The sequence below is a fragment of the Nansenia antarctica genome, assembly GCF_963989245.1.
Source record: "Nansenia antarctica genome assembly, chromosome: 4".
Taxonomy (NCBI): domain Eukaryota; kingdom Metazoa; phylum Chordata; class Actinopteri; order Argentiniformes; family Microstomatidae; genus Nansenia; species Nansenia antarctica.
The window spans coordinates 11,546,797-11,571,596 of NC_137689.1; the positions used below are offsets into that span (position 1 = coordinate 11,546,797).

Consider the following 24,800-nt stretch of genomic DNA (forward strand, 5'->3'; position numbering starts at 1 on the left):
CAACCCCTTTCCTGTGACCCTCTTCTATACCGCCCCACTCTCTCTCGCTCTGTGGGCGAATGGCGCATGATGACTTTCACCTGTTCTGCATGCTGTATTACTGGTGGCGATTAGCGGGAATATTTCATTTCGATAATGGGGTCGCTATAGCCGACATTATGCATGCGCGCGACATGTGGAGCTGTGCGCATTCGTTAACTGTCCCGTGCGTGAATGCTTATATTACACACATTTCCATTTTTTACAAAGCAACCTGTGTGTCTTATCGTCATTGTTATGATGGAATATGTTTGTGATTATGACATGTATATTTGAATAGCAAGTTAAGATAATTTTGTTCCACATATCCCACACTGGACACCATTGTCTATTACTTATTCTTATTTATTGTTAGCCTACTCCAACAGCACTCTGTAAGAGCAGGGTCCAGCTGTGGCCGCTGCTCTGTAAACTAACTTACACAACGCCCTGTTGAATGACGTCAGACTCTCGTCCCGTTCCACACTCAATCGTCATAATAAGTAATAATAATTACTGAACTATATTAATATTATGCTTGTGTATAGTGTTTTTCTGTGCATGATTAACACAAAAACAACAACTAATAGTGCTACAGAACCGACATTAGTTCTGTCCATTAATTCGCGTTTATTTGAATGGGGAAAACATTTTTAACGGTCCAAAAAATAGTTTTTTAGACTTTGACCCTCAGGAACGATGAATCGGTTATTCTGTCCCATCCCTAGGGTGCACGCATGTGTCTGTGCTTCCTCTCACTGCTCCATCTCCCTGGAGAGTCCACCGTCTACTCGCAGAAACAACTCACGTACACCTATTAACACAAAGACTACCCTGACATCATCATAGACAACTCTAATTGATGATAAGCATTCCTTAATGGATTTAGCTGGACTCTCCTCTGCTAGCCATGTGCCAGTTAGCTCTCCCTAGAGTCTTGGAAATAAAATCGGGGTCAGCCATTTAATTTGCGACCTAATTTCATTTCCAAAAATAACCAGTGCCACATACCTCCAGTTCTAAGCGGTGTATGTACCAGTATGTGTGTGTGTGTGTGTGTGTGTGTGTGTGTGTATATGTGTTTGTGTGTGTCTGTGAGTGTGTGTGTATTTGTGTGCATGTGCCTGTGTGTGTGTGTGTGTGTGTGTGTGCGTGTGTGCGTCTGGGGGGGGGTTATAAGCAAGGATATCTTTTCATGTGAAACTGTGTAAAAGCAGCGGGACACCTGCTTTCATTGTGAGAGCTAGAGAAAGGGGGGTGGGGGCGAACTGCCTGGGTACCGCCCATTGTATGTAAAAATAGCCCCTTTGACGCTCTAGATTCTAGAAATACCTACATTCTTCTGAGAAAACAGCCATTATCCTCCTTTACTAAAAACATCAACCCTATTTTGTTGGAGAGGCTCTGTGCACTAATGAGAACAACAGGGTAGGAAAGCAGCAGCTGCTGCCTATTCTGTAAATGGCTTCTGTCTTCTGTTACAGGTTACCTGATTTCACATTCAAATGCTGTCAAGGTGTAGTGAGCCAAAGTACTTTGTGGGTGTATGAAAAACCAAATAGAAACTCACTCACTCACTCACCCACCCACCCACCCACCCACAGCTGAATCAGTCAACCTCTCTCCAACCGAGGGATGGGGGTGGGTAGCGGTGGTTGGCGTGGGCGTGGGGTGAGTACAGATGTGATTGGTGGAGCAGAGAGGGTCAGTAATTGAAGGGAGAATAACAGGAGAGACACGATGTGCCCCTGCCAGATAAAACTAATCCACAGCCAAGAATGTCATATTACAGAAAACGGTGACCACAACACACCTGACATTCAGAAATAGGTTGATCTAAGTAGTGGATGCTTTAGGTATTCAGAATGACAGTTGTGCGTGGGGGTTGTGGCCGTGCAAAGCGAGCCTGCTGTGCCTACTGTAGTGATTTGAGAGGGACCAGCCGGGGATGATTCTATACTCACTTACAAGGAAAAATACAATACATAAGCACCGCTACGGCAGTCAAATATCTACACATCAGTAGAGAGAATGAACTAAGAATAGAAGAGCATAACGTTGGGAATAAATACAGCACACGAGTAGAACAACTGGAAATAAGTTGCAAAAAGGAACAACCCCACCCCCACAACAAATGCGATTGTATCCGGCCCTTAATTTCACGATAGCCCTCAGCTATTTTGACAAAAATGTTTCATCTCATGATATAATTTGAATTCACAAATGGATATAAATGAATTAATTCTTCATGCACTTTATGACAAAATTCATTATGGTAATACTTGGCGAGTTAACAATAGGCTAATACTCTCAGGCTGAAATCCTCTCTGCCTTAGTCTGCGGGGCCATCGAGATGGAGGGATGACCAACCCCATTGATTTATCTTTCCCGAATCAATAAGCAAGATTAAATTGACTTGGACTTGAAAGGTTTCAGTTTTTTTGGGTGAAAACACTTCAAGGGGGGGTCATGAGCCTTTCCTCAGTGACTTCCCTCCTCCTCCCCTCACTTGTCCAAACATCTCCACCATAAATCAACATGTCACACCGCCTCACATCTCATTCCCTCCGTTGTGCCTCCGAGCCCTGACCGCTAATGCAGAACGGTAATTAATTTTCTAAAGTAAACGGATGGAGAACAAACCGAGGGCTATTATCTCTCGAGCTGGTCCCGTTGAGGACTCTTCTCTCATGGCGGGGGAAAACTACTTTGATATGCAAAGCTGGGAGAATGGGAGATGAAAGAAAACACACATCAGTTAATAGCTGGTGTTTGAGGGAGTCTGCCCTGTTTTTTTTTTTGGTCTGCCCAAAGAAACAGCAAGATTGTATCAAACTTGCTGAAAGTGGAAGGGGAATTGCTTCGTCTGGGGCCTCTGTTAAGTTGGTGGTTTGCTCGCTGCTCCACAGGTGGGAGAGTGAAGACTTGAATACTAGTAGCACTCCTTCCTCGCCTCGCAGACGCCCACGCGCTGCATGTTGATTTTATTACGACAAACAGCCACTTAATTTTGAACGGGGCTGCCAGCACACTTCACAGCAAGACATCTACTTGATATGCACATGGAATAACTCTTCTGTATTGGTAAACCACTGATTTTCCCTACATTCAGATTAAGAGAAATATGATTACATGAATCACAGATATGAACTAAGGAGGATGATGATGATGTTCATGATCATGATGATGATGACGATGACGATGATGATGACGATGACGATGATGATGATGATGACGGTGGTTAGCCTCTGGCTAAGAATTCCGAGGTCTAGGGGGATACTAGACAAACAGATGACCATAAAGTACTACATCACAGAGGGTGGGGGATTGGCAGAAAGAGGCAGATTATGGGCCAGCTGTTATCAAGGGGGCCACTGTACAGTACAGTCCACTACAGTACTGTATATACGGCAGGAACATATCATTTGGTTCCTGGTCTGATTGCCTCAGACACATTGGGAACCAGAGGATTAGACACTGCTGAGAGAGCTCACTTCAGTTTGCCTGCATTGTATAATCTCTCTGCGTCTCATCCGAATAAGGCACGGTGGAGGCCACAGGTCAATGTAAAGAAATACTTTTCAGGGATCCATCTAACCCATGTAAGCCATTGGGTAAAGTTCCTGCAGCGGGTTGTTCACTGTGATTACAGGGCTTTGCCGTGATGCACATAAAACACACTGATCTGAGGAGTCGATCTCACATTCACAAGTGACACTGGGGCTAAACCGAAAACTGACAACATCCTCCTCTCGTTTTTTTAATCAACTGATCCTAAAACAGTCTGTGCTCAGATTACTGGTCTGGGTTAATACCGTTGGAGTGACGATGAGGGGGACCGCGGGCGTAAGTCTATGTAGAGTGATTGTGTGTAGTCATTATCCTTTGACAGAGGGACTCTAAAGAGGGTTTAAGGCACAAGCGTGGCAGGTGGCAGTGTTATGTTATGGCAGGCATATGTCCTTAGATCAACTGCCAAGTTTCTCTTACTGCGAGAGTGAAATCTGGCAAACTCACGACTGTGGAGAACGATGGGTTGCGCAAAAAGGGAAGAAACAGACAGAGAGAGTGGGTGAGGGATCGTATGAGAATGAGCTGGAACAGCTGTACTGTGTATCTCTAGTCTATGAGAGAGAGAGAATCTTTATAATAAAAAATAAATAAACCAAGTAAATTAAATAACAAACTCACAAAACGAGCCCAGACTTCTGATTTCGTTCTGAGTAGAGCTCACCTGAACTGAACCCCTCTGCTGCTTGTATCTCTAACCACACACACACACGCACACGCACGCACACACAGACGCACACGCACACGCACGCACACGCACACGCACACGCACACGCACACGCACACACAGCTGTGAGGAGGACGGTACAGAAGGGTGAGCGTGAAATCAGAACACTGCAGTTGTAACAAGATATACTTCGGATAAGCAATGGGTCTGTCTGCACCTCATCTCCCGCTGTGAAAGAGCGGCAGGAGGGCTTGTGGGCTGTCTGCATTTAATTACTACACACAAGTGAACTGGCTTTGGAATTACTTCAATAGCAAACCCCTCTAGTTTCTAAATCAGTTACAGAATCATATTCTGTGCATAAAGCGGCACCCAGAAAACACACACAGAACACGTACACAGGAAGAGGAGAGAGGAAGGCCCACTACAATCAGAATATATTAGAGTGCTCCATTCTCTATGTGCTATGAGAGGACATTGGGGTGAAGACCGCCAATTCCTATCAGACTACCTACTGCAGCATTACATTTTTTAAGAGACATTTTCACATTGGCAAGATCTGAGGGCAAGAAAATGCAGCAGTCCTTTTTGGAATACACTCCTCTTTGATTTCTTACTCCAAAATGTCATTGGTTTTCACTGGAGTTAAGCCTTTATGGTACAGTAGTTAGACTCTATATTTCCAACTACTCCTGTAAGCTCTGCAGGTCGATCTGTCCACTGCATCTGTAACATGGCTATATTAGGCTTAACATGTCAAACGGTAAAATAAATGACAATCTTGAAAATACATTGATCCCAAAGAATTGAAAATACAATGATCCATTGATTGATCCATCCACTGCCTCTGTAACATGGCTATATTAGGCTTAAAATGTCAAATGGTAAAATTAATTATAGTCTTGAAAATTGAAAATACATTGATCCAAATTCACTCCGATGAGTTATGTCTTCCTTCTACGCAGGCATGCCCAGTATTTGTGGGTTTCTGAGTGTATGAGTTGAGGGATCATGGCAATATATTAGGTCTGTTATGGAAAGCCTATACCTTTGTGTGAGCATCTGGAAAGAGAGTGATATACTGTATACACGATTTAGGAGAAAAATATACTGCGGATTCTGCTGAAGACTCTCTGGCAGTTCCCTTGAGGGAGATATTATGTCCAGGTCAGAGCCTGTGCCGTGGGTGAAGACCCCCCCTGGACTAATACACACACACACACACACACACACACACGCACACAGGCACACACACACACACACGCACACACACACGCACACACACACACACACACACACACACACACACGCACATGCACACGCACACAGGCGCGCACACACACACACACACACACACACACACACGCACACACACACACACACACACACACACACACGCACGCACGGACACACACACACACGCCCAGTGCAGGCATTCAGGCTCTTCTCTCCTGCTGAACAAGCCTTCAGCCTGGTGCCGACGCTCCAGGGACACACCACCATTCTCACTTGAGTCACCACGCCGTCATCCACTAACTAACGCCTCTGACACAATACCTGCTCACACCATCACTCCCACCAGCTGGCGAGAGTTAGGTACTCTTACCTGAATCACCACTGTTTGCGTTGAGGAGCAGGGTGATAACATGTACGCAGCATATAAAGGGATGAAGATCTGACACTGTTGTAGAAAGGAATTCTTAAGCACTATAGAAGAAGAAAAAAAAATCTCAAGTGAAGTGAGTGGGATGGAGAGAAACATAGAGACAGCAGGAGGGAATGGGAATATGGCTGTGAGCGAGTGAGAGTAGAAACAGCGGGAATGAGAGAGAGAATGAGTGAGAGAGTGAATGAGAAGGACCAGCAGTGCAGAAAGCCTCCGTCTGGAAGGAGTGTGATGAAGTAATCAAGTGCATATTGTACAATGCAGAGAAGAACCACCCACACTACCAGCACAGTGGGAGAGACGAGACGGATCTATCCATCCATCTACAGTGGGGTGCAAACATGTGGGCACCCCTAGTCAAAATGCCTTTTACAATTAATATCTAAGTGAAAAGAAGCAAGCCTAACCTCTAAATGGTTAAAAGTTAAAGGTTCCCAGGGCCTTTGGAGGAAAAACAGCCGGAAACTCCACCATACACCAGTGGGGATCAGGTTCTTTTTGGTATACGGTAGCCATCCTTTGAATACTATAAACCCACCTTGAGTGTTTGTTGGCAAAAACTTAAATGTTTGTTTCATCTGATCATAGAACGCGGTTTTCAGTCAAAGTTCCAGTAGCGTTTAGCATACTCCAGGAGCTTACGTTTGTGGTGAAAAGACAAGAACAGCTTTTTTCTGGCATGCCTTTCAAATTTTGTTGGCATGAAGGTGGTGTCTAAAGGTAGTTTTGAAGACTTGGTGACCCCAAGATGCTACTCTAGATTTTTTTGCCTCTCTTACCATTCTCCTCACTGTGCGTGGGGGGAAAAATAAACTTGGGTCCTCTTCCATGCAAGTTTGTAACAGTTCCAGTCGCTTTGAACTTTTTATGTATTTCCCTAAGGGTAGCTTTGGGCATTTTCAGGTGAGTAGCTATTTCTTTTATAGCCATTCCCTGATTTATGAAGCTCAACACACTTTTCCCTCATTTGATTTGTGTGTTCTCTTATAAGGTAAAAATATAAATGGGAAGTTACATTTACATTTTTGTGCATAAGAAATCCAATAATTGTGGCACACGTGGTTTTGTTAGAAATAATTATTTCTTCATGACAGTATTTTTTCCAGAATAAATGGACATACATTTGTTATAACCCTTTTTACTCATCTTTACCAGGGGTTCCAATAATTGTGGAGGGCACTGTATCTATCTACCTACCTATTCACTGTATCTATCTACCTATTCCATCCACCACTCCTGGGTCGATCCACCACTCCTGGGTCTAACACAAACCACCACCGAATACACACAGGCATAAACACACAGGCATGCAGATAGAATGAGAATCCATGTTCATTTCCATATACCACCCACTACGAATAAAACAACAACAGGGCTACGAATCATATTTTTCAACCTCTATATCGAATTGACACCTACGCAGACCAGTCAATTTATGCCCTGGGGATAATGGTGCTGGCACAGGACAATGTTCATTAAATTAAAACATGATTACACTCTTTGAAAAGGTTAGATGTCAGTTTCTTCTGGCATGGAATAGGCAGGAAACTGCTGTGCTTAAACACTACGTGCCACTGCCTTAGCGGGGGCCCTTCAACCAGCCCCTGAGCAGCTATTAGCATTCATCACTGCTTCTCTGCACACACATACACACACACACACACACACACACACACACATACACACACACACACACACTCTGGTTTCTCCGAGGAGGGTTGAATGCAACATCACAGTAGATTTTTTTGACAACGACTATATTTATATTGTTTTCAAATTATGTTTTTCTTTTTTTGTGTGTGCAAATTTAAGTCATATTTTACATTTATGTTTGAAGGACAACAAGGTACTGTGACAATGGCATACTGTAGCAAGTAGGGTGTACAGAGATGTCATTATGTGTCTGTTCAACCTACAAAATGATGTGTATCTCTGACTATTTGGATAGAAGATCTGAAGTGGGTGTGGTTAACACCAGAAGTCATGTTAAATCGTTAAATTAATTATAATAATAATTTTAAATAACATTATCTTGGCATATATAATGAATTATTAAATATATTTCCACATCCTCATACAGTACGGTTCATTTCCCTCTCACTCTTTTTATTTTTATTATATTTAACTGAACCTTTTGAAAGTTTTATGAACTGTGTGATTTTTATTTTATTTTGTATACATCGAAAGATTCTGCATGAATCGATTTGAAGAAACATTGTAACTTCGGGTAGAATCTGTATCTGCTTCCATCACATTATTTGTGCTTTTCCGAATAACATATTCGTGGCATGCTGCTTTAAAAGTTTTGAGTGCAGCGAATAGTTTGTTATGCCCTCCATCCAGGACACACTGATCTGTTTCAGAGACGAGGTCTATGGGCTCAGCTCCCTCCCATCTTAAACATTCAAATATACATTTATTCTGTGAAGAGAGGAACTGTGTGGGCAGACAGGACTTCCAAGAGAGAGAGAGACAGAGAGAGAGAGAGAGAGAGAGACAGAGAGAGAGAGAGAGACAGAGACAGAGACAGAGAGAGAGAGAGAGAGAGAGAGAGAGAGAACTGTAGGACAAGGAGTAATGGAAATCCCATACACAGGCCAAATGTTTTGTAAGCAGAGTGCATTCAGTTCGGACACAATCAATGAACACCAATGCGGCACTAGAGCAGGAGAGATTGCAGCAAAACATAAGTGATGCTACAAACTGATTTAGACATGCCGTCAAAGTAATGTACAATATTGACAAGAGCATCATTACTGTAGTCACCATAATCAACGCAGGCCTCTCCTCTTCATGTGCTTGTGCCTGATCTGGTTTTGAACTGACCCTATCACCCATGACATGTATGAGGGTTGGTATAGAGCTTAATGTGTGTGATTACATCTCCTACATGGCTTAGGGGCCATAGGCTTCTTTTGCGATTACAAAGGGCCAAGGGGGCTCAGAGCCTCACTGGATGAGGGTGACCCAAAGAGAGGAAAGAGTTAAGCTCTGATAGATTAAATAGAAGACCATATATGGTCTATAGACTATTTGAAATGACGGTTTAACACACATTGTGTGTGTGTGTGTGTGTGTGTGTGTGTGTGTGTGTGTGTGTACGTGACTCTGTATGGTATGTGTACTGTATGTGTTGTGTGCACAAGTGTGAATGGCTCTGTACTGCGTTTGCATCGACACATGCATCGATAAATGTGTTTCTTCCAGGGATGTAATGATGCATGGCGAGACAGCTCGTTATCGCTACAAATATGTGGCGATTCAAATTGGTGAGATGAGAAATGAATGGCGATATTCGTTTCGGGCAATATGGTCGCTCCTAATGCTGCTTCTCTCTTCAAATGCCTCAGCTGTCCACAGCGCCGTGCGACTATGAGCTTTGAATTACCGTAATAACCCTATATGGGTAGAAAGTGCAGCTTCTCTGCCTTCAGGAACTGTTGGAATTCTTTCGATAGCACATATAGTTTCGGCGTGTAAAATGCTGTCGGTGTGAATATCCAGAGATCTCAGCTTTGTTTATTTGTAATATTCATAATTTATTTATTTCATGTGAGATTTGTTTTATAATTCTTTTTTTCTTTTTTTGTTAAGAAAAGGAAATATGCATTCATTGCATAGTTGATGTTTTGCAGTTGGGCCTATACCATACCTCAGGAATGAAAAGGGATTCTTTAAGAAAATACAGTATCTTTGTCAGAGAAATACATAAAATAATATTTTTCAGTCATAATTGCTGCAATCTACAATATCATTTTGTAAAAAAAATAAAAAAGGGAGAAAATCGTATCATGAAGCCAGTATCGAGTATCGAATCGTGAGATTAGTGTATCGTTACATCCCTAGTTTCTTCCCAACAACGCTCCCAGCTCCTTCCAGGCATTCTGCCTCTTCTTCGAAACACAAAGTTTTCTCTCAACACCTTCTGTTAGGACATTCCGCGGACGGATCAATCAGCATGCATGGACACAGAGAGCCCTGACCCTGGTCTGCTGTCTTATCTCTATCTGTGTGCTGATTATCCACACATCCTCTTCCTTCCTGCTGCTGTGCAATCGGACTATGTCACAACACCTCACCATCGGGTCAGGAGCATTTGAAAGACTGTTAACTATGGGCTCTTATCAGTCATGTCCCTAGGTCCCCTTGCCCAAGTGTGACTGATTGGGTTTGTCTTTGATTTGTCTAATCCATTCAAGTCGTAAATCATTCAAGGTGAGTGTATTGTCATGTTCAATATGAATACTGAAAAAGTGTGACGGCAGCTGGTGAAAGTGGGAACAAGTCAGCAACCGACCGGTTAGACTTTTATTAATTTATTCGCTGTTGAAAATCAATGACACACTCCCTAGTCAAGCCAAAATATTCATTCAGAGCTTGTTTTGTGAGCCTGCTGACAATGTAAAGTAGTGTTTGGTCGGCAACCGACCAAATGTTCGGACTTCTATTCTGAACAACTTTAATAAATGTCAACATTGTTGAAAATCAATGACACACTCGCTAGTCAAGCCAAAATATTGCAATGCAATGGATTCAGAGCTTGTTTTGTGAGCCTACAAAACTATGTAAAGTAGTGTTATAGTTAACTCGGTAGCAGTGGGGATTACTCACCGAATCCATTGCGTTGCAATATTTGGGTTTGACTAGCGAGGGTGTCATTGATTTTCAATAACGTGTAACAATAACATGTTTCTGAATAAAAGTCTGAACATTTCGTTTGGTTGCCGACTTGTTCCCCCTTTCACCAGCTGTCGTCAGAAATAATATAGAACTTTAATCTACATTCATTGAAAGATATTGCCATGTCCAGTGATAATCCATTTCAAAAGTCATGTTACACCAAGTTAATCAGCTCTCTGACCAAGAACAATTATTCACATCGAATCGTCAACTGTTTTGACAGCCGACGCAGCGCAGAGTAACTTCTCTAGCACCCAGACTTCCCCTGAGAGCCAACAACTCACCTTCCACTGGTGTTACGCAGGATGACCAGAGCGTCAGGGAAGCCGTCCAGGTTGTAGTCTCCCATATGGAGGGTGATGGGGTTGAGGAGCTTTCCGGGTGAGGGGGCTTTCTGGAGGGGCACGAAGCCCCAGAGAGTGTCCCTCCACTGGAAGTCTATCAGGATGGGCACCCACTGAAATAGGAAAGCAAACGGTAACACTTTACCATCGACTGTAACACTTTAGACACAGGATAACTTAATAAAGCCTTATAAACCCTTTTTGAAGTCCAAAGCACTTCACAAATGCATTCATAAGCAAATGAATGAATTTCATTCATAACCAAATGTCATGCATATAATGGCGGCGAAAAGGATATGATGTATGGACCGCTTATATCTCCTTTTAAAGAGTATGACTTTGCATCTGTGTAGGCCTTATGTAGGGTTATGAAGGTTTCATTAAGCCTCAAACGTTATCTATTCTGTTTGCCATAATTATAATATAATGATACACTGGTTAATGAGAGAGCAACACAAGAAGAACACAGGTCGAGGCGTTGATATCCATTTTAACTCTGCTTTACTGGCACCAGAACAATGTTACCAGTTACACTGAACAGGTGCCGTAGAGCTCCCCCTAACGCTTGGGAATAACAAAGCATACTGTTGTTGACAAATCAATTCCATACATAACACGATCCTTCCTTGAAAATGGCACCCACCCAACCCATTGAGACTCGAGCAAGGCCGCTGAACTACCAACATCAATGCCACAAGTCAACAGATAAACGAGCAGGGTGGCAATGGGATTTCAGCCTTCTTGATCCGAGAAATAGAGCCGTCCTTCAGAGCAGATTTTGTATAAGAAGACCAGCAGAAAACAAGATCAATCACTCCTCCGGTATCAACGGCTACGTGGCCTAGCCCTGACCTTCCCTGATTATTATACAGTACACCTCTACCATGGTCAAATATGATAAATACTGCAGTGCAGTGCAGGTACTATATGAGTAGGTATGTCCCTCTCTCTCTTCTTCTTCCCTGTGTATGTATATGTTTGATGTGTTTATCTCTCTTCTTGGCAACTCAACTGAGTCAATAATGCCCTGCAGCTAGTCTCTGACAGCTGACAGTGAGGGATGCTCCTTGTGATAGAAGATGAACATGTAAAAATTATTTCCTAAGGCAAATACATCATGTAGTGTTTCATTTCAAATAGAACACCCTGTATAACCAATACAGAATCTTTCGGAATCTTGATTTTTCACCTTTATTTACGGTGCAGTCAGATGACATGGCATTTTCCTACTGTAGATATGACATTGTAAAAATGGTAATTACACCGTAACAACCCATTAACTACTTGGTTCTTTTTTAAATGAAAGTCATTAAACCGAGCACCCCTAATCACTATTCGGCACCATGCCATTTGCCGTAAGTAATTACCAGAAAGTACCTATTGTCATCACATCATTTCCTAGTAGCGTTTTCCAATAGACGAACACATCCACTGCCCAACTTTGGCCAGTCTCACAGACACAGAGACATGTCCTCTGTTCCCCTCACTCATTAGTACCAGTGACTGACAGTGAATAGGAGGATGTGAATACGAGATAGAGCTACACAAAGACCTTTTAAGGGAAGAGAGCAGTAGGGATGGGAGCTATATTTTAGGCTGCTGAATGGCTCTCTATCTTCCTCGCTTCCTTTTGAATCCGTGAGGCCCACCTATTAGTGGAGAAGCCATGGTGGGGTTGCGGGTGGCGGGGGGGGGGGGGGGGGGGGGGAGTGGTAGGGCGGGAAACGCAGATGCTGTGGGTTTAAACTATTCATGAATGTTAAACAGAGAAGCCAGGTGCGTGAATGTGCAGCACAGTTAGGGGCCTAACCAGAGGAGACGCCACCAGGGAATCGTAATGGCTGCTAATACGCACGCTGCCTCTCCCAAGCTCAATACATAAACATAGCAAACATTTACAGAGAAGAGGGGAGAGATGGAGAGAGAGGGGAGAGATGGAGATGGAGATGGAGGGGGAGGGGGAAAGACAGTGGGGAGGAAGAGAGGACAGAGATGGTAAAGGGGAGGTAGGAAAGGGGAGGGATAGGAGGGAAAGGAAGGGAGAGGGGGGGGATTAACAAGAGAGAATAGAGTGAAGATAGAAGAAGAAGAAGAAGAAGAAGAAGAAGAAAAAGAAGAAGAAGAAGAAGAAGAAGAAGAAGAAAAAAAAAAAGAGTGAATAGAAGTGCTGCATACTGTAGCTCCCAACATAGCATAAGGCCTGGTACTCCACTCCATAGATGAATCAGTGCCACATAGCCTGTGATTAACCACCCTGGTGCTGTGGCGCACTTCCTGGCCACTTCATATTGTACATACAGTCATATCAAGGTGATCGAGCGGCCACAAGAGATCCATATCCACACCAGGTCTCAGCAAAGAGTTAATCCAGTGACGTGTCATTGACTTCAGAGCTTGAGTGGCCCTACTTCCATTCTCCGCGGACTGGTGGTCATGATGACTTTAAATAATGTGACAGGTTGTGGGTGTTTGAAATGATTATTATACTGGTCAATGATAACGATCATGGCTGATCATATGACAGAATTAAAATAATCATTCATCATAATGTGTGTTAACAGGTTGACTGGTTTAGGTTGTGGTTACTCAAATAAAGATCATTATTAATTATCATTAATCATAATATTATGGTATGCGAGCTACAAGGCTGCCTGGAAAATGTAGGTTCAATGATTGGATATGATAACAAAAGAAGACATGTATATATATGTTACGGTACATGTGGGAATGCGGTACATGTGGCAAAACTAGGGTTAGGGTTAGGTGCTAGGGTTAAGGTTAGGGTTAGGGGTAGGGTTAGGGTTAGGGTTAGGGTTAGGGTTAGGGTTAGGGTTAGACATGCCAGCATGTACCAAGTCGAAGTAGCACCTAACCCTAACCCTAGTTTTCTCACATGTACCGTATTCCCACATGTACCGTAACATATACTGTATATATATAGACAAATTCCCTTGCCAAACCTTTGCATGGTAACTGCCAAGCTATGGCCCTACAGTTTGTGCACAATTAATAGGCATATACCATGTAGTAGGCTATTTGGACAGGTGAAAAGAAAACTGCAGTTATTAGTAGTGTATTTTAGTTCTTAGTACTGTACGGTGATGAACATGTTACACAGGTAAATTAAATCACAGCCCACGCCAGTGCCTCCGCACATTCTCACTCCTCTGTAATATAAGTGCTCCCACTAATCCTGTAAAAAGCAATACATCTCACCACTTAACCACCACTTAGCACCAAAACAAGCAGAACACTCTGCTCATAACAACACAGGAGTGGGGATGACTTCTCACCTTGCAAACAGTGGAGAGAGAAAAGTGTCACTTAAGTATTCCACAAAATAGTAGTAGAGTATACTAGTGTATGGCACTAGTGACTGCATGCTCAACATTTAGCCATGTCCTTTCATAGAGGTGGCTGCTTTAATGAAAAGGGCGGCGTATGCAGAACTCCATTTCAGTTTCGACCTGTGCTACTCTTGCTGGCATTTACCGGTACCTCAAATGATTAAAAAGAGCAACTACTGCTCGGGTCTACTTCTCACATTGTGCCTTGTGGTGCTTGTTATAATGAGGAAACAAACAACACATTCAATATATGTTAATGTTGTGTAATAGTCATTTAGTAAATACCTGGTCATTTCCATACCCTAATAGTGCAATAGAGTCTAGGGACAACTGTTGCGCCATACTTTGTCCTTTATCTCTTCCAGTAATTGGTTGCAGGTGCGGTAGTTTAAAAAATTATAGGGCAGTAGCCTAAGTGTAGAAAAACTCGCACAGTATACATAACCTAATAGTGAAAATACCACCGCTCATCCGTGATCAGACTTTGCTGAGGTGCTGGAACTGAAGAGTATCAATAGAGTGCAAAATAACAGTATCTGCACACTCAAACACTGCGCAAAAAAAGGTAGTTTATTGCGAGCATAGACCTTCTACTATGACCGAAAGCTCGCAATAAACTACATTTTTTTGCAGTGTTTGAGTGTGCGGATACTGTTATTTTGCACTCATTTCCATACCCTAAAATGAAGTGCTTGCTTAGCTAGGAGATACAGACTACTCAAAATACACAGCAGTTTCTCAACCACAGGGACCAATCAACCCTGTGCTGCCTGAGACAGACTATACTGAGATCATTACTGTAGACCTCTATACGTTATTAATGCTAATCAACACTGTCCATTCATCCATAGAGATGACTAAGACGATATGTCTGTCTCTACCCATCTGAAATGCAAGCGGCCAAAATCATCAGCCGTTGACAATGTCCTCATGTCTGGACACAGTGCTGTGAAGATGATGATGAAAGAGAGGATTGGAGAAAAGTTTCAAACATCCATCCAAAAGTTTAAAAATAACTTAAAAGACCTGCCAAGTCATACCGCGGCGAGGCAGTGGGTGGATGACTGATGGAGAACTTGACCAGACCCAACCTGGCAACCAGATTAGGGCTGGCAGCCAAGGTAGCAGACGGCTGAAACATGCCTTCCTGGACAGCCCACTGAATCTCACATGTAAGATACATACCATCATATCAATATGTGATATTGTTCTGCCTGGGAAATGCGGTTATTTTTCTTTCTGTTCTAATGTCAGTTTGAGAGTAGACGAGGCGCGCACGCACGCACGCACAGCCCATCCATCATCTGTTAGCTTAAGAGGGAAGAGGGTTTGATGCACTTCAATCCACACTAGTGTGTGGGTGCACACTAGCCACTCTGCATAAATAAATAACGTGTTATAAAATGTCTTCTCACTTCTCATCAGGCACATTTAAAAAGGCACGTTCTCATCCAGCCTGTGGCTGACAGAGGAGCAGAGGAGAGGAGAGGAGAGGAGAGATATGATGGCGTAGAGATGAGAAGAATAGTTAATTTTCCCTCCAGGTGCTTGGAGAGTGGGGAGAGATGTAGTTACGGTTGGTTACGAGTCGGTTTGATCAGATGGCCATGTTACATACAACACACACACATCAGGAGGTATTCCTTATTATAACCCTATCAGCCTGAAACATAACCCACACATACACGATGAGGCAGAGGCCCACTACACACAAGAAGAGAGGACATACGCACTCACGCACGCACGCACTCACTCACTCACGCACGCACGCACGCACGCACGGACGCACGCACACACACTCCTCGTCTTAATCAAGCAAGAACCTGACAGACAAGCCAATCAGTGTCATTATAGACAACCAGCCACTGAATAATTAACTGGCTCTGGCTGCTTCGGTTCAGTTATGATTATCATAATTATGTTATATCCAGGCTATTAAGTGAAATGCATCAACGTTGTATTTGCTTGTGTTGTGTATCTCATGCAAAAGCATTAGACTATACGTGTTACCTTTTGTTTCCCCCTCTAACAGTGTGGGATGATGTTCAGCTTACTAAACTACATCAGCATCATGTTACATTGTATACGCTAGACCAATATCTAGGGAAAGTGAATATGGAAAAACATCAAATGACAAAAAGGTGTCACTGCTTTCTCACAAACATCAGGCAGATGTCTCTGATCTAGGCCAATACACAAAGAGGAGCAACAGAGAAAGACATGAGAGATGTGGGCAGTGGGACACAACACAGGTGCATGTTGACTGCATCAGCATCTCATGAACATTTCCACAATGCAGAAGACAGGGACAAACAGGCAGGTGCAGTGTGCGTGTGTGTGTGAGAGAAACACACACACACACACACACACACACACACACACACACACACACACGAGGGCCAGCATGAAGAACTACATTGAGCAACAACCCAACACTTGTGGAACCCTTCCTTACATGGCACATTTGTTTAATTGATGATTAATTCAGGCAAGTGGCCTTTTACAATAATATGACAATAATTGGTTCAAATGTCAACGTACTACAGCAATCGCTTAATGCTAGGAGATGTGTCAGGGACATGACTGAGCGGGTAGACAATGATCTCGTTAATAGGAGAAGAGATGATGGTGTTTTCTACTCAGGGTTAATTCAATATCTATGATGGTAAAGACGGGATGCCACAGGCATCCAAATGGCTTTTATCAATCTGTGAGGAATAGCAACGTACGACACAACACAAACACCCAGTCTCTGTCGCTTTGTTTAATAAAGCGAAAAAAGCCACCGGGTTAGCAGATTCCCTCTCTCCTATTGATTCAACACCGCAGGAGCAACGGTTCATTAGGCCAAGAAATTAAAATTTCAGAAGCCGCGGGGGAACTGCAGACGAGGTGCCATTATATCGATACACAAGACAGGCGTCGACATCGACAGACGATAAAAAAAAGAAAAAAGAAAGCATGCATCTAATGAACTCCCCGCTTTATGATCCGCAGGAAAAAGCGATATCGACGCTGCGCAAAACCATTCCGGTTAATACAGAAGACGGCATCAGGCTACGTGGAGCAGCTGTTTTATTCTTTTTAGGCTCCGGTAGGGAATAATATTCTGATAGATATTATGTATGTAGCTAATCTACAGTTTAGTTTACACTTCTGTTTACATTAATTTCACATTTCTCTATAGGAATATTTAGAGATGAGTGTGTCACTGACCTGTGATCACCAAATAACCTATTAAACATTGTCCCAGTGACAGAAAGGAACAGCAAGAGAGAGAGAGGGACAGACCAAGGTGACATGCCCAGACAGTGTCAGCGTGGCACAGAGTCGAAGGATATCTCAGGATGGCACCTGGAGCCAGCTGGCACACTGTGCACTGTGTTTCTGTTGTGTGGCACAGTCTCACAGTGATGGCCTTGCTCCTTCACAGCGAACGGTTGGCAGTGTGTACTGTATACACTATTAAAGCAGTGGTGTGGAGATAATGGCCGTCTCAGCTGATGGGAGTTTGGCTGGGAGTCATCTCAACTGAGCACTGAGTCAGTCTCTGTCTGTGCAGTTGAGTTTTGATATTATTAGTATACACTTTCCGGCAAAGAAATCATTACAGTGTGTTGTGCAGGGTTAAAAAAAAGTTATATTTGGGTACGTATGATATTGTGATTGGACTGTAGTCTCTTTGCTATCACGACCCATCAACACACTCAGACGTTGCGGGAGACTTACCACTGTTCAAAAAGAAACACAGGAAGACAGACAGACAGACATACAAGCTGCCTGAGCGTTGAGTCTTCATGCTTGGACCTGATAAACAGCTCTGACCACATGAGTGCATGTCAGTATAGGCTATTAGAGTGAGAGAGAGCAACCTCATCTTTTGGCTATTTGTCCCAATTGCCACAATGGCAGAAGATGTCCCGCAGTATAACAGGGCATCATCTCTTAAACGTGTTCTTTTTTTCTTCTTAAAATTATACAGATTATGGCAGTTTTAGAGATGCCTTAGGAAACTGGCAACTGACCAACATTTTGGTCCGTTTTGGCTACAATGTTAATTGAAAAGAGCCTATCATTTAGCTGCTATCAAAAGAGTGTGATGATATTGAAGATGGGCATTTGACTGCAGAAATACCATAGTGCTAGAACAAACAACCTGTTTGAGTTTCTGCCGCTGTCTCCCCGTCCACCTAAACCAAGGAAGCAATTCATGCCAACAGAGAAGCCATGTAGTACCGCTGTATTGTATGTAATGTAATTGTTCGATGAAAGTTACACTTCCTTGTGTTGCGACTTTTTTCTCCCGGGCAATTTGGCTGACAACAATTGTATTCAGCGGCTTTTCGTAAATTTTTTACAGCATTTGACACGCACCCACGTACACACGCACAAACACCTCCCTGTTTGCCGGAACTTCGAATTCCATGCACATCCTGAGGCTCCTACTCAAGTCTCCTCCTCAGACACTCCTCTGTGGGCCCTCTTTCTCCCTCTCTCCATGTTTTATGGATGGGCTTCCCTCCCAGCGGCATGCTGATTAAGGAGACAATCAAATCCCGGGCGGACCGTCTCCTGGACCCACGGATCCCCATCTCTCCAGGGAAACGGACAGCTAATGGCCCCATTTAATTACAATAGTGTGGATGGGGTATGTGTGCGGATGTGGCAGAGAAGATGAGGGCAGCCATGTTGTTGTACAGCCTACTTCTGCTCATGAAAGATGTGTCAGTGTCTACAAACCTACTAAAACACACAGACACACACAGACACAGACACAGACACACACAGATGCACACAGACACACACAGACACACACACAGAGACACGCACACACACACACACACACACACACACACACACACACACACACACACACACACGATTAAAGCTCTGAAAAAACAAAACATCTCCACCTCCTGTGCCAAGTCTCTCATCCAATCACATCTGATGGTGGCCTACGGTCAGAGGGAGGTCCGCAGCTGAGAGAAAATGAGGAGGAACACAGCAGTCCTCCCCCACCCCACTGAGCTGAGTGCAGACCACTACAGCCACGACACTGAACTCCACACTCATCTCTTACACAGGGAGGGAGGGAGAGGGGGAGGGAGCGAGGGAGGGAGAGAAAGATTGGTGAGGAGAAGAAGAATGAGAGAGCAGGAGAGAGAAAGAGAGTTATGTAGATAGATACAGAGACAGATGAGAGAGAGAAAAGGTAGATATAATGGGTGCTAGCTAGGGGTTCACATAGGCCTACTTTTTCCAACCTGCTGTGAATGTTGAATGATGTATTCAATATGGATAAGAACAATACAATCATTTGTGTGTTATTAGTAAAAATATATTGTGTTTGTTCATTATTGTAACTTAGATGAAGATGAAACCATAAGACACATTTCTACATGAATGCAGGTAATTCCAAAGGGTTGGACAATGGTAGTCAATGGTACAACGGACAATGGTAGTCAGAGACTCAGAGTGGAGTCAGACAATTGGGGGGCACTAGAGATATTCCTGGTGTTTCCAACATGACAAGGCTACACTTTGCAAGGTCTGATGTTCTAATATGCGGAAGCTTCTGAACACAAACAAATTCATGTGACCAGCCATTGAGGAAGATCTAGCTGATGTCCTGTGGAAAACACTGTTGCTGAATTGCCAGTGAGTGTTCCCCATTTGAAGGTCCTTTGATATTTATGGTCGAAATCCCATCTGGTTTAGGAATGGTATAAATCAGCTTATAAAACGGATGGGTGAAATCAAGCAATCTGATTGGTTCATAGCCGTGGTATATTGAGCGTATACCACAGCTACGATTAGTAGAGCCTCATCACAGTTCGAAATGAATACGCCTGTTTCACGGTCAACATTCCAAATATAACAGACTTTTAATTCAATCTCAAGGACATTTTATCAGCTTAAAAAAATATAATCCTACGCAAAGTAACCATGTAGATTCCCAATATGTGGTCTGTTTTTCAAAATAAAGCCTGTTTGAAAATGTGTCGAGACGTTTTCGGAGTGCCCTGCCTGCGTCCACTACAGCCGCGCGCTGTGACAACAGCACTTGTCAGCGTTCCAAATCCGTTACAAAATATCAAACACATACCATACTACAATCCGTTACAAACTAACAAACGTTTCTGAAGCTAGGTAAAAGATATGGAAATGGAAACATTTCAGGTGAATTTTGACCTCCTGGGTGGCCTAACTATGGAGGAGTGGTTAGAGTGCTCTCCAGGTAAAGTTACACATAAACGCCGACATACCGCTTGCTTAGCGACCAACTGCAATAAGAGGAACTATTTTATTTGAGGGGAACTATTTAAGATGATTAATTACGAATAAAAACTATTTGAATTTGAGTGTGCTTTTCTAATTCATATTGACAGTGTTGGTAACCGTTTTATAAAAGCAATAGCTCACTTCAGGCCAGTGGTATATTATGCTTATTATATCACAGCTAAGGGGGTTGCCGTCCCTTCGCTTCGTGTCGGGCCGAACAACGCCCCTTAGCTGTGATATAATAAGCATATACCACGGCCTGTCGTGAGCTATTGCTTAATTATCCGACCTCCTCTGTGAGATAGCACTTCATCTTATTTTTGTTACTTGTTTCTAGAACCTTTGACGATGACGGTATGTTGTATGTTATGTTTACACTTTTGGATTGTATGACTTGATTTGAAGCTAAATAGCTTATTGTCTAAATCAATCGTTTCAAGTTTCAGACAAGCTTCACTCATTTGTCCGATAATGCAACGGTGAAATCCTAATGCTAGGATAATCTGCTAGTACGTTGCCTTGAATGGTTATTGACCCGGTTATGCCTAGATAGATCTTCATGGGTAATTAAGTCTGTATTTGTACGACTCAATGCTTGGCGGCGCAGAGATGGTTAAGGTGTCCAATTTGTCACTAGAGGCATGTGACCTTTTTTGGCAATTTGTAATCTTATCTCATAACTAGGAGAGTTACTCTAGACTTACAGCAAGTGAGTATGAGATCTCTTGTTAACTGGTTATTTGTATAATGGATTCCCAGCTAATTTGACATTCAAAGAATCTAGTGAGGTGCCTTTGTTAGTGGCCGCGGCGTGTAAGGGTATTCCGACATACTGTAACTGATGTGCGCTTAACATTTGTGGGTCGGCTGCGGCGCAGGAGGTCGAGCCGGCGTCTAATGATGGCAAGGTCGGGGGTTCGAACCACGGCTGGCCACATGTCGAGGTGTCCTTGGGCAAGACACTGAACCCCAATGAGCGGGCCGGCGCCTTGCATGGTAGCTTGCCGCCATTGATGTGTGAATATGTCTGTGAATGGGTGAATGAGAGGCCATCGTAAAGCGCTTTGGAATAAGGCGCTAGATAAGTCAGTCCGTTTACCATTTAGCCAGTAGGGAACCCATATGAGTCATCCTTGTTCTATAGGATTTACATCAAACCCGCACCCTAACTATTCTACATTCCTCTCCGGCAATCGAAAAACTTGGGCTTAACACTTACTTCAAAACAAATATGTGGCTAGTAAAAAAATATGTGGCTGGTGAATCTTCTCATCCACCAGACACTTTGGCTGGCAGACCAAAACGTTAATTTCATGCCCTAGGGTTGTGTGATGCTTTTTATCTGTCGTGTTTAAATGAGGGACTGGCCTACCTCCTGTTCCCCTGGCCTAGCTAGGTAGATGCCACTCTTCTGACACGCATCGTCCACACAGACCGGCAGGAGGTGGTCCTGGAGCCCATCGCCATCTGGGAAAAACAAGAGAAAGACAAGAATAAAACAAGGTGCAGCGAAGGGGAGGGACGGGTGGACGACTTAAATGAACACAGACAGACGAGAAGAAGGGAGGGGCGGTGCGAAGTTGAATCAAGGGTGACAGGGAAGGAGAGAGGACAGGAGGTGATGCATGCGCGAGAGAGAGGACAGGAGGTGATGGGGACAGTGATTGAGGTAGAAAGTGATGGAGAATTATACAGTAGTTTCATCATCTTAGCCAGCTTGTCAGTCTTTATTTCTCGTTCTCTTTGGATGATGTTTACTGTCAGCCCGGTGTGATGGTGCTGACTTCCACTGATGAAGCACATTAGGATTCAGATTGGATTTGAGAGAAGGGAAGGGGAGGGGAGGGGGAGAGAGGAAGGGGAGGGGGAGAGAGAGAGGGGAGTGTGGAGAATAGGGAAGAATATAAAAGACACAGAGAGGAAGAAGGAGATAGAGAATAAGAAAGAGAAAGAAAGAGCCAAAGGCTTAAAGGGAACCCTGGTTATTAAGACATGTAGGCCTTAATATGCTTAATTGCCATCTCCTACTAAAATATGTCGGTAGAAAGACATGAAATATGTTCATTATGTAAAAAATCCGTAATCCGTATTTTGACCTAGATGTCGCCATATTACTGCAGTCGCAGTAGTGACGTCAGATGGTTGCTGGTTGCTTTTAGCCTACCGGTCGCAGGTCGCAATTAGCTAGCTATGTTTTCTGTCCAGCCTTTTCAATTTGAACCCGAGCGCAACTTAAGCGAGGAGGACAGCAGAGAAGACATTACCCAAAGTATTGATCAAAATGAAGACGATCAGAGAGGTGAGGAGGCGCGAGTGGGACATAATCTCTGGTGTCTGAAATCATCCAACTCAATTTCATGTTTTTGTTTACATGCATAACCATGGTCCATAATTACCGGACCACACACATCAGCTGACCTCTGTACTGCTGCATCTGACATGTCTATATCCGTCTGAGTTGCTACATTAGTCTTCGTTGGAGAACACTGCACACTTACTTCCCCATGGTCAGGGAAGTGTCTGCTGGTAGTGTTGCGTTAGTGCTACATCCTCCTAGCAAGAGAGCATCCTGTCTTAGCCGTTTCCTGACGCGCTCTTCACTCGCTACCCGAGGCCGTTTAGACTCCTTGTGGGGGGAAAATTGTAGGCACGGAATTCGGTTTAAGTCTTCGCTTACAGCTAACGGCACCTGTGAACTCTTTCATTAGCGTTGGTCGATTGAATGCCTCGAATGCATCTTCGGAAAAGTGATGAAAACAAAGACGCGCGTCTTTAGGCAGTTGGGTTCGTCCACATGCATCTTCCCACTGCTTTCTCCTCTTCTTATCGGTAGGAAAGCTGTGCACACATATATCACTCCCCTTGTTCCCTTTCGCCTGATAGCTACAACCAAACGCAACACAATGTGGCATTGTATATGTGGCACGCTATATCCACTGCAGGTCAGGAAAGATACCAGCAATAAAAGTTGCAACCATCTGACGTCACTACTGCGTGACTGCAGTAATATGGCGACCTATATGGGTAAAAATATGTATTACAGATTGAGGACTTTTTACATAATTAACATATTTCAGGTCTTTCTACCAACATATTTTAGCAGGGGATGGCAATTAGAGCGTATTACGGCCTACATGTCTTAACATTTACATTTACATTTTTGGCATTTAGCAGACGCCTTATTCCAAAGCGACTTACAATCAATACATTTGAATACTAAGCATGTGAATCAGCAGTCCACCATTCGTTGCAGGAAGAGTACTCTAGCTCGGGCCCGGGGCCACTGATAGAAGGAAAAACCTTCTCCCTATTATCGCCTTCTACTAAAACTTTTTTATTTATTTTTATTTTTTATTACTGGAGAAACTGAGAAACAGTACAAGGGGGGCAATAGAAGTTCTTAGGGACACAGTAGAGGGGAAAGCGGGTGTCTTTAGGAAACGTAGTGGTGAGGGTCAGAAGATGTCTCAGGAGGAGCAGTTAAGATGTAACCTGAAGAGATGGGTCTTCAGTCTACGACGGAAGATGGGTAGTGACTCTGCCGTTCTGACAGCCGTGGGGAGCTCATTCCACCAGCGGGGAGCCAGTGTTGTGAAGAGACGTGATCGGGCAGCCCGACTGCTGTGTAGAGGAGTGGGGGCCAGTCGGCCAGCCGAGGTGGAGGAGCGGAGTGAGCGGGCAGGGGTTTGGGGGGTTACCATTTCCTTCAGGTAGGCAGGGGCTGTCCCTTTAGCTGCCTGGTATGCAAGCACCAGGGTCTTGAATCTGATGCGAGCTGCTATCGGGAGCCAGTGCAGGGTGCGAAGGAGAGGGGTGACATGCGAGTATTTGGGGAGGTTGAATACCAGCCGGGCAGCAGCATTCTGGATGAGCTGCAGAGGTCTAATGGCTGAAGCGGGGAGCCCAGCCAGGAGTACATTGCAGTAATCCAGGCGGGAGATGACCAGTGCCTGGATCAAGAGTTGCGCTGCCTCTCTGGTAAGGAATGGTTGTATCCTTCTGATGTTGTAGAGGACGAATCTGCAGGAGCGAGCCGTTGCTGCAATGTTCTCCGCACAGGATAGTCGGTTATCCAGGATCACTCCAAGGTTCTTGGCTGTCAGGGAGGGGGTTACAGTAGAGTTCTCCACTGTGATGGAGAAGTCTTGGAGAGGGCAGGCTTTCCCGGGGATGAAGAGGAGCTCGGTCTTGTTAAGATTGAGCTTGAGATGGTGGTCAGCCATCCA

At 43.8% G+C, this 24,800-nt stretch overlaps 1 protein-coding gene across 1 annotated transcript in view; it reads right to left on the reverse strand.

Annotated features, from left to right (window-relative positions):
- The window catches only part of itfg1 (integrin alpha FG-GAP repeat containing 1), a gene marked incomplete at its 5' end in the record, with an annotated part of 124,557 nt that overhangs the window by 56,474 nt on the left and 43,283 nt on the right, over window positions 1-24,800 (reverse strand). The window contains 2 exons of the mRNA XM_080528129.1: window positions 10,886-11,058; window positions 21,947-22,041. Of these exons, the coding sequence (XP_080384255.1) occupies window positions 10,886-11,058; window positions 21,947-22,041 (268 nt within the window). The remainder of the gene's footprint in view (window positions 1-10,885; window positions 11,059-21,946; window positions 22,042-24,800) is intronic.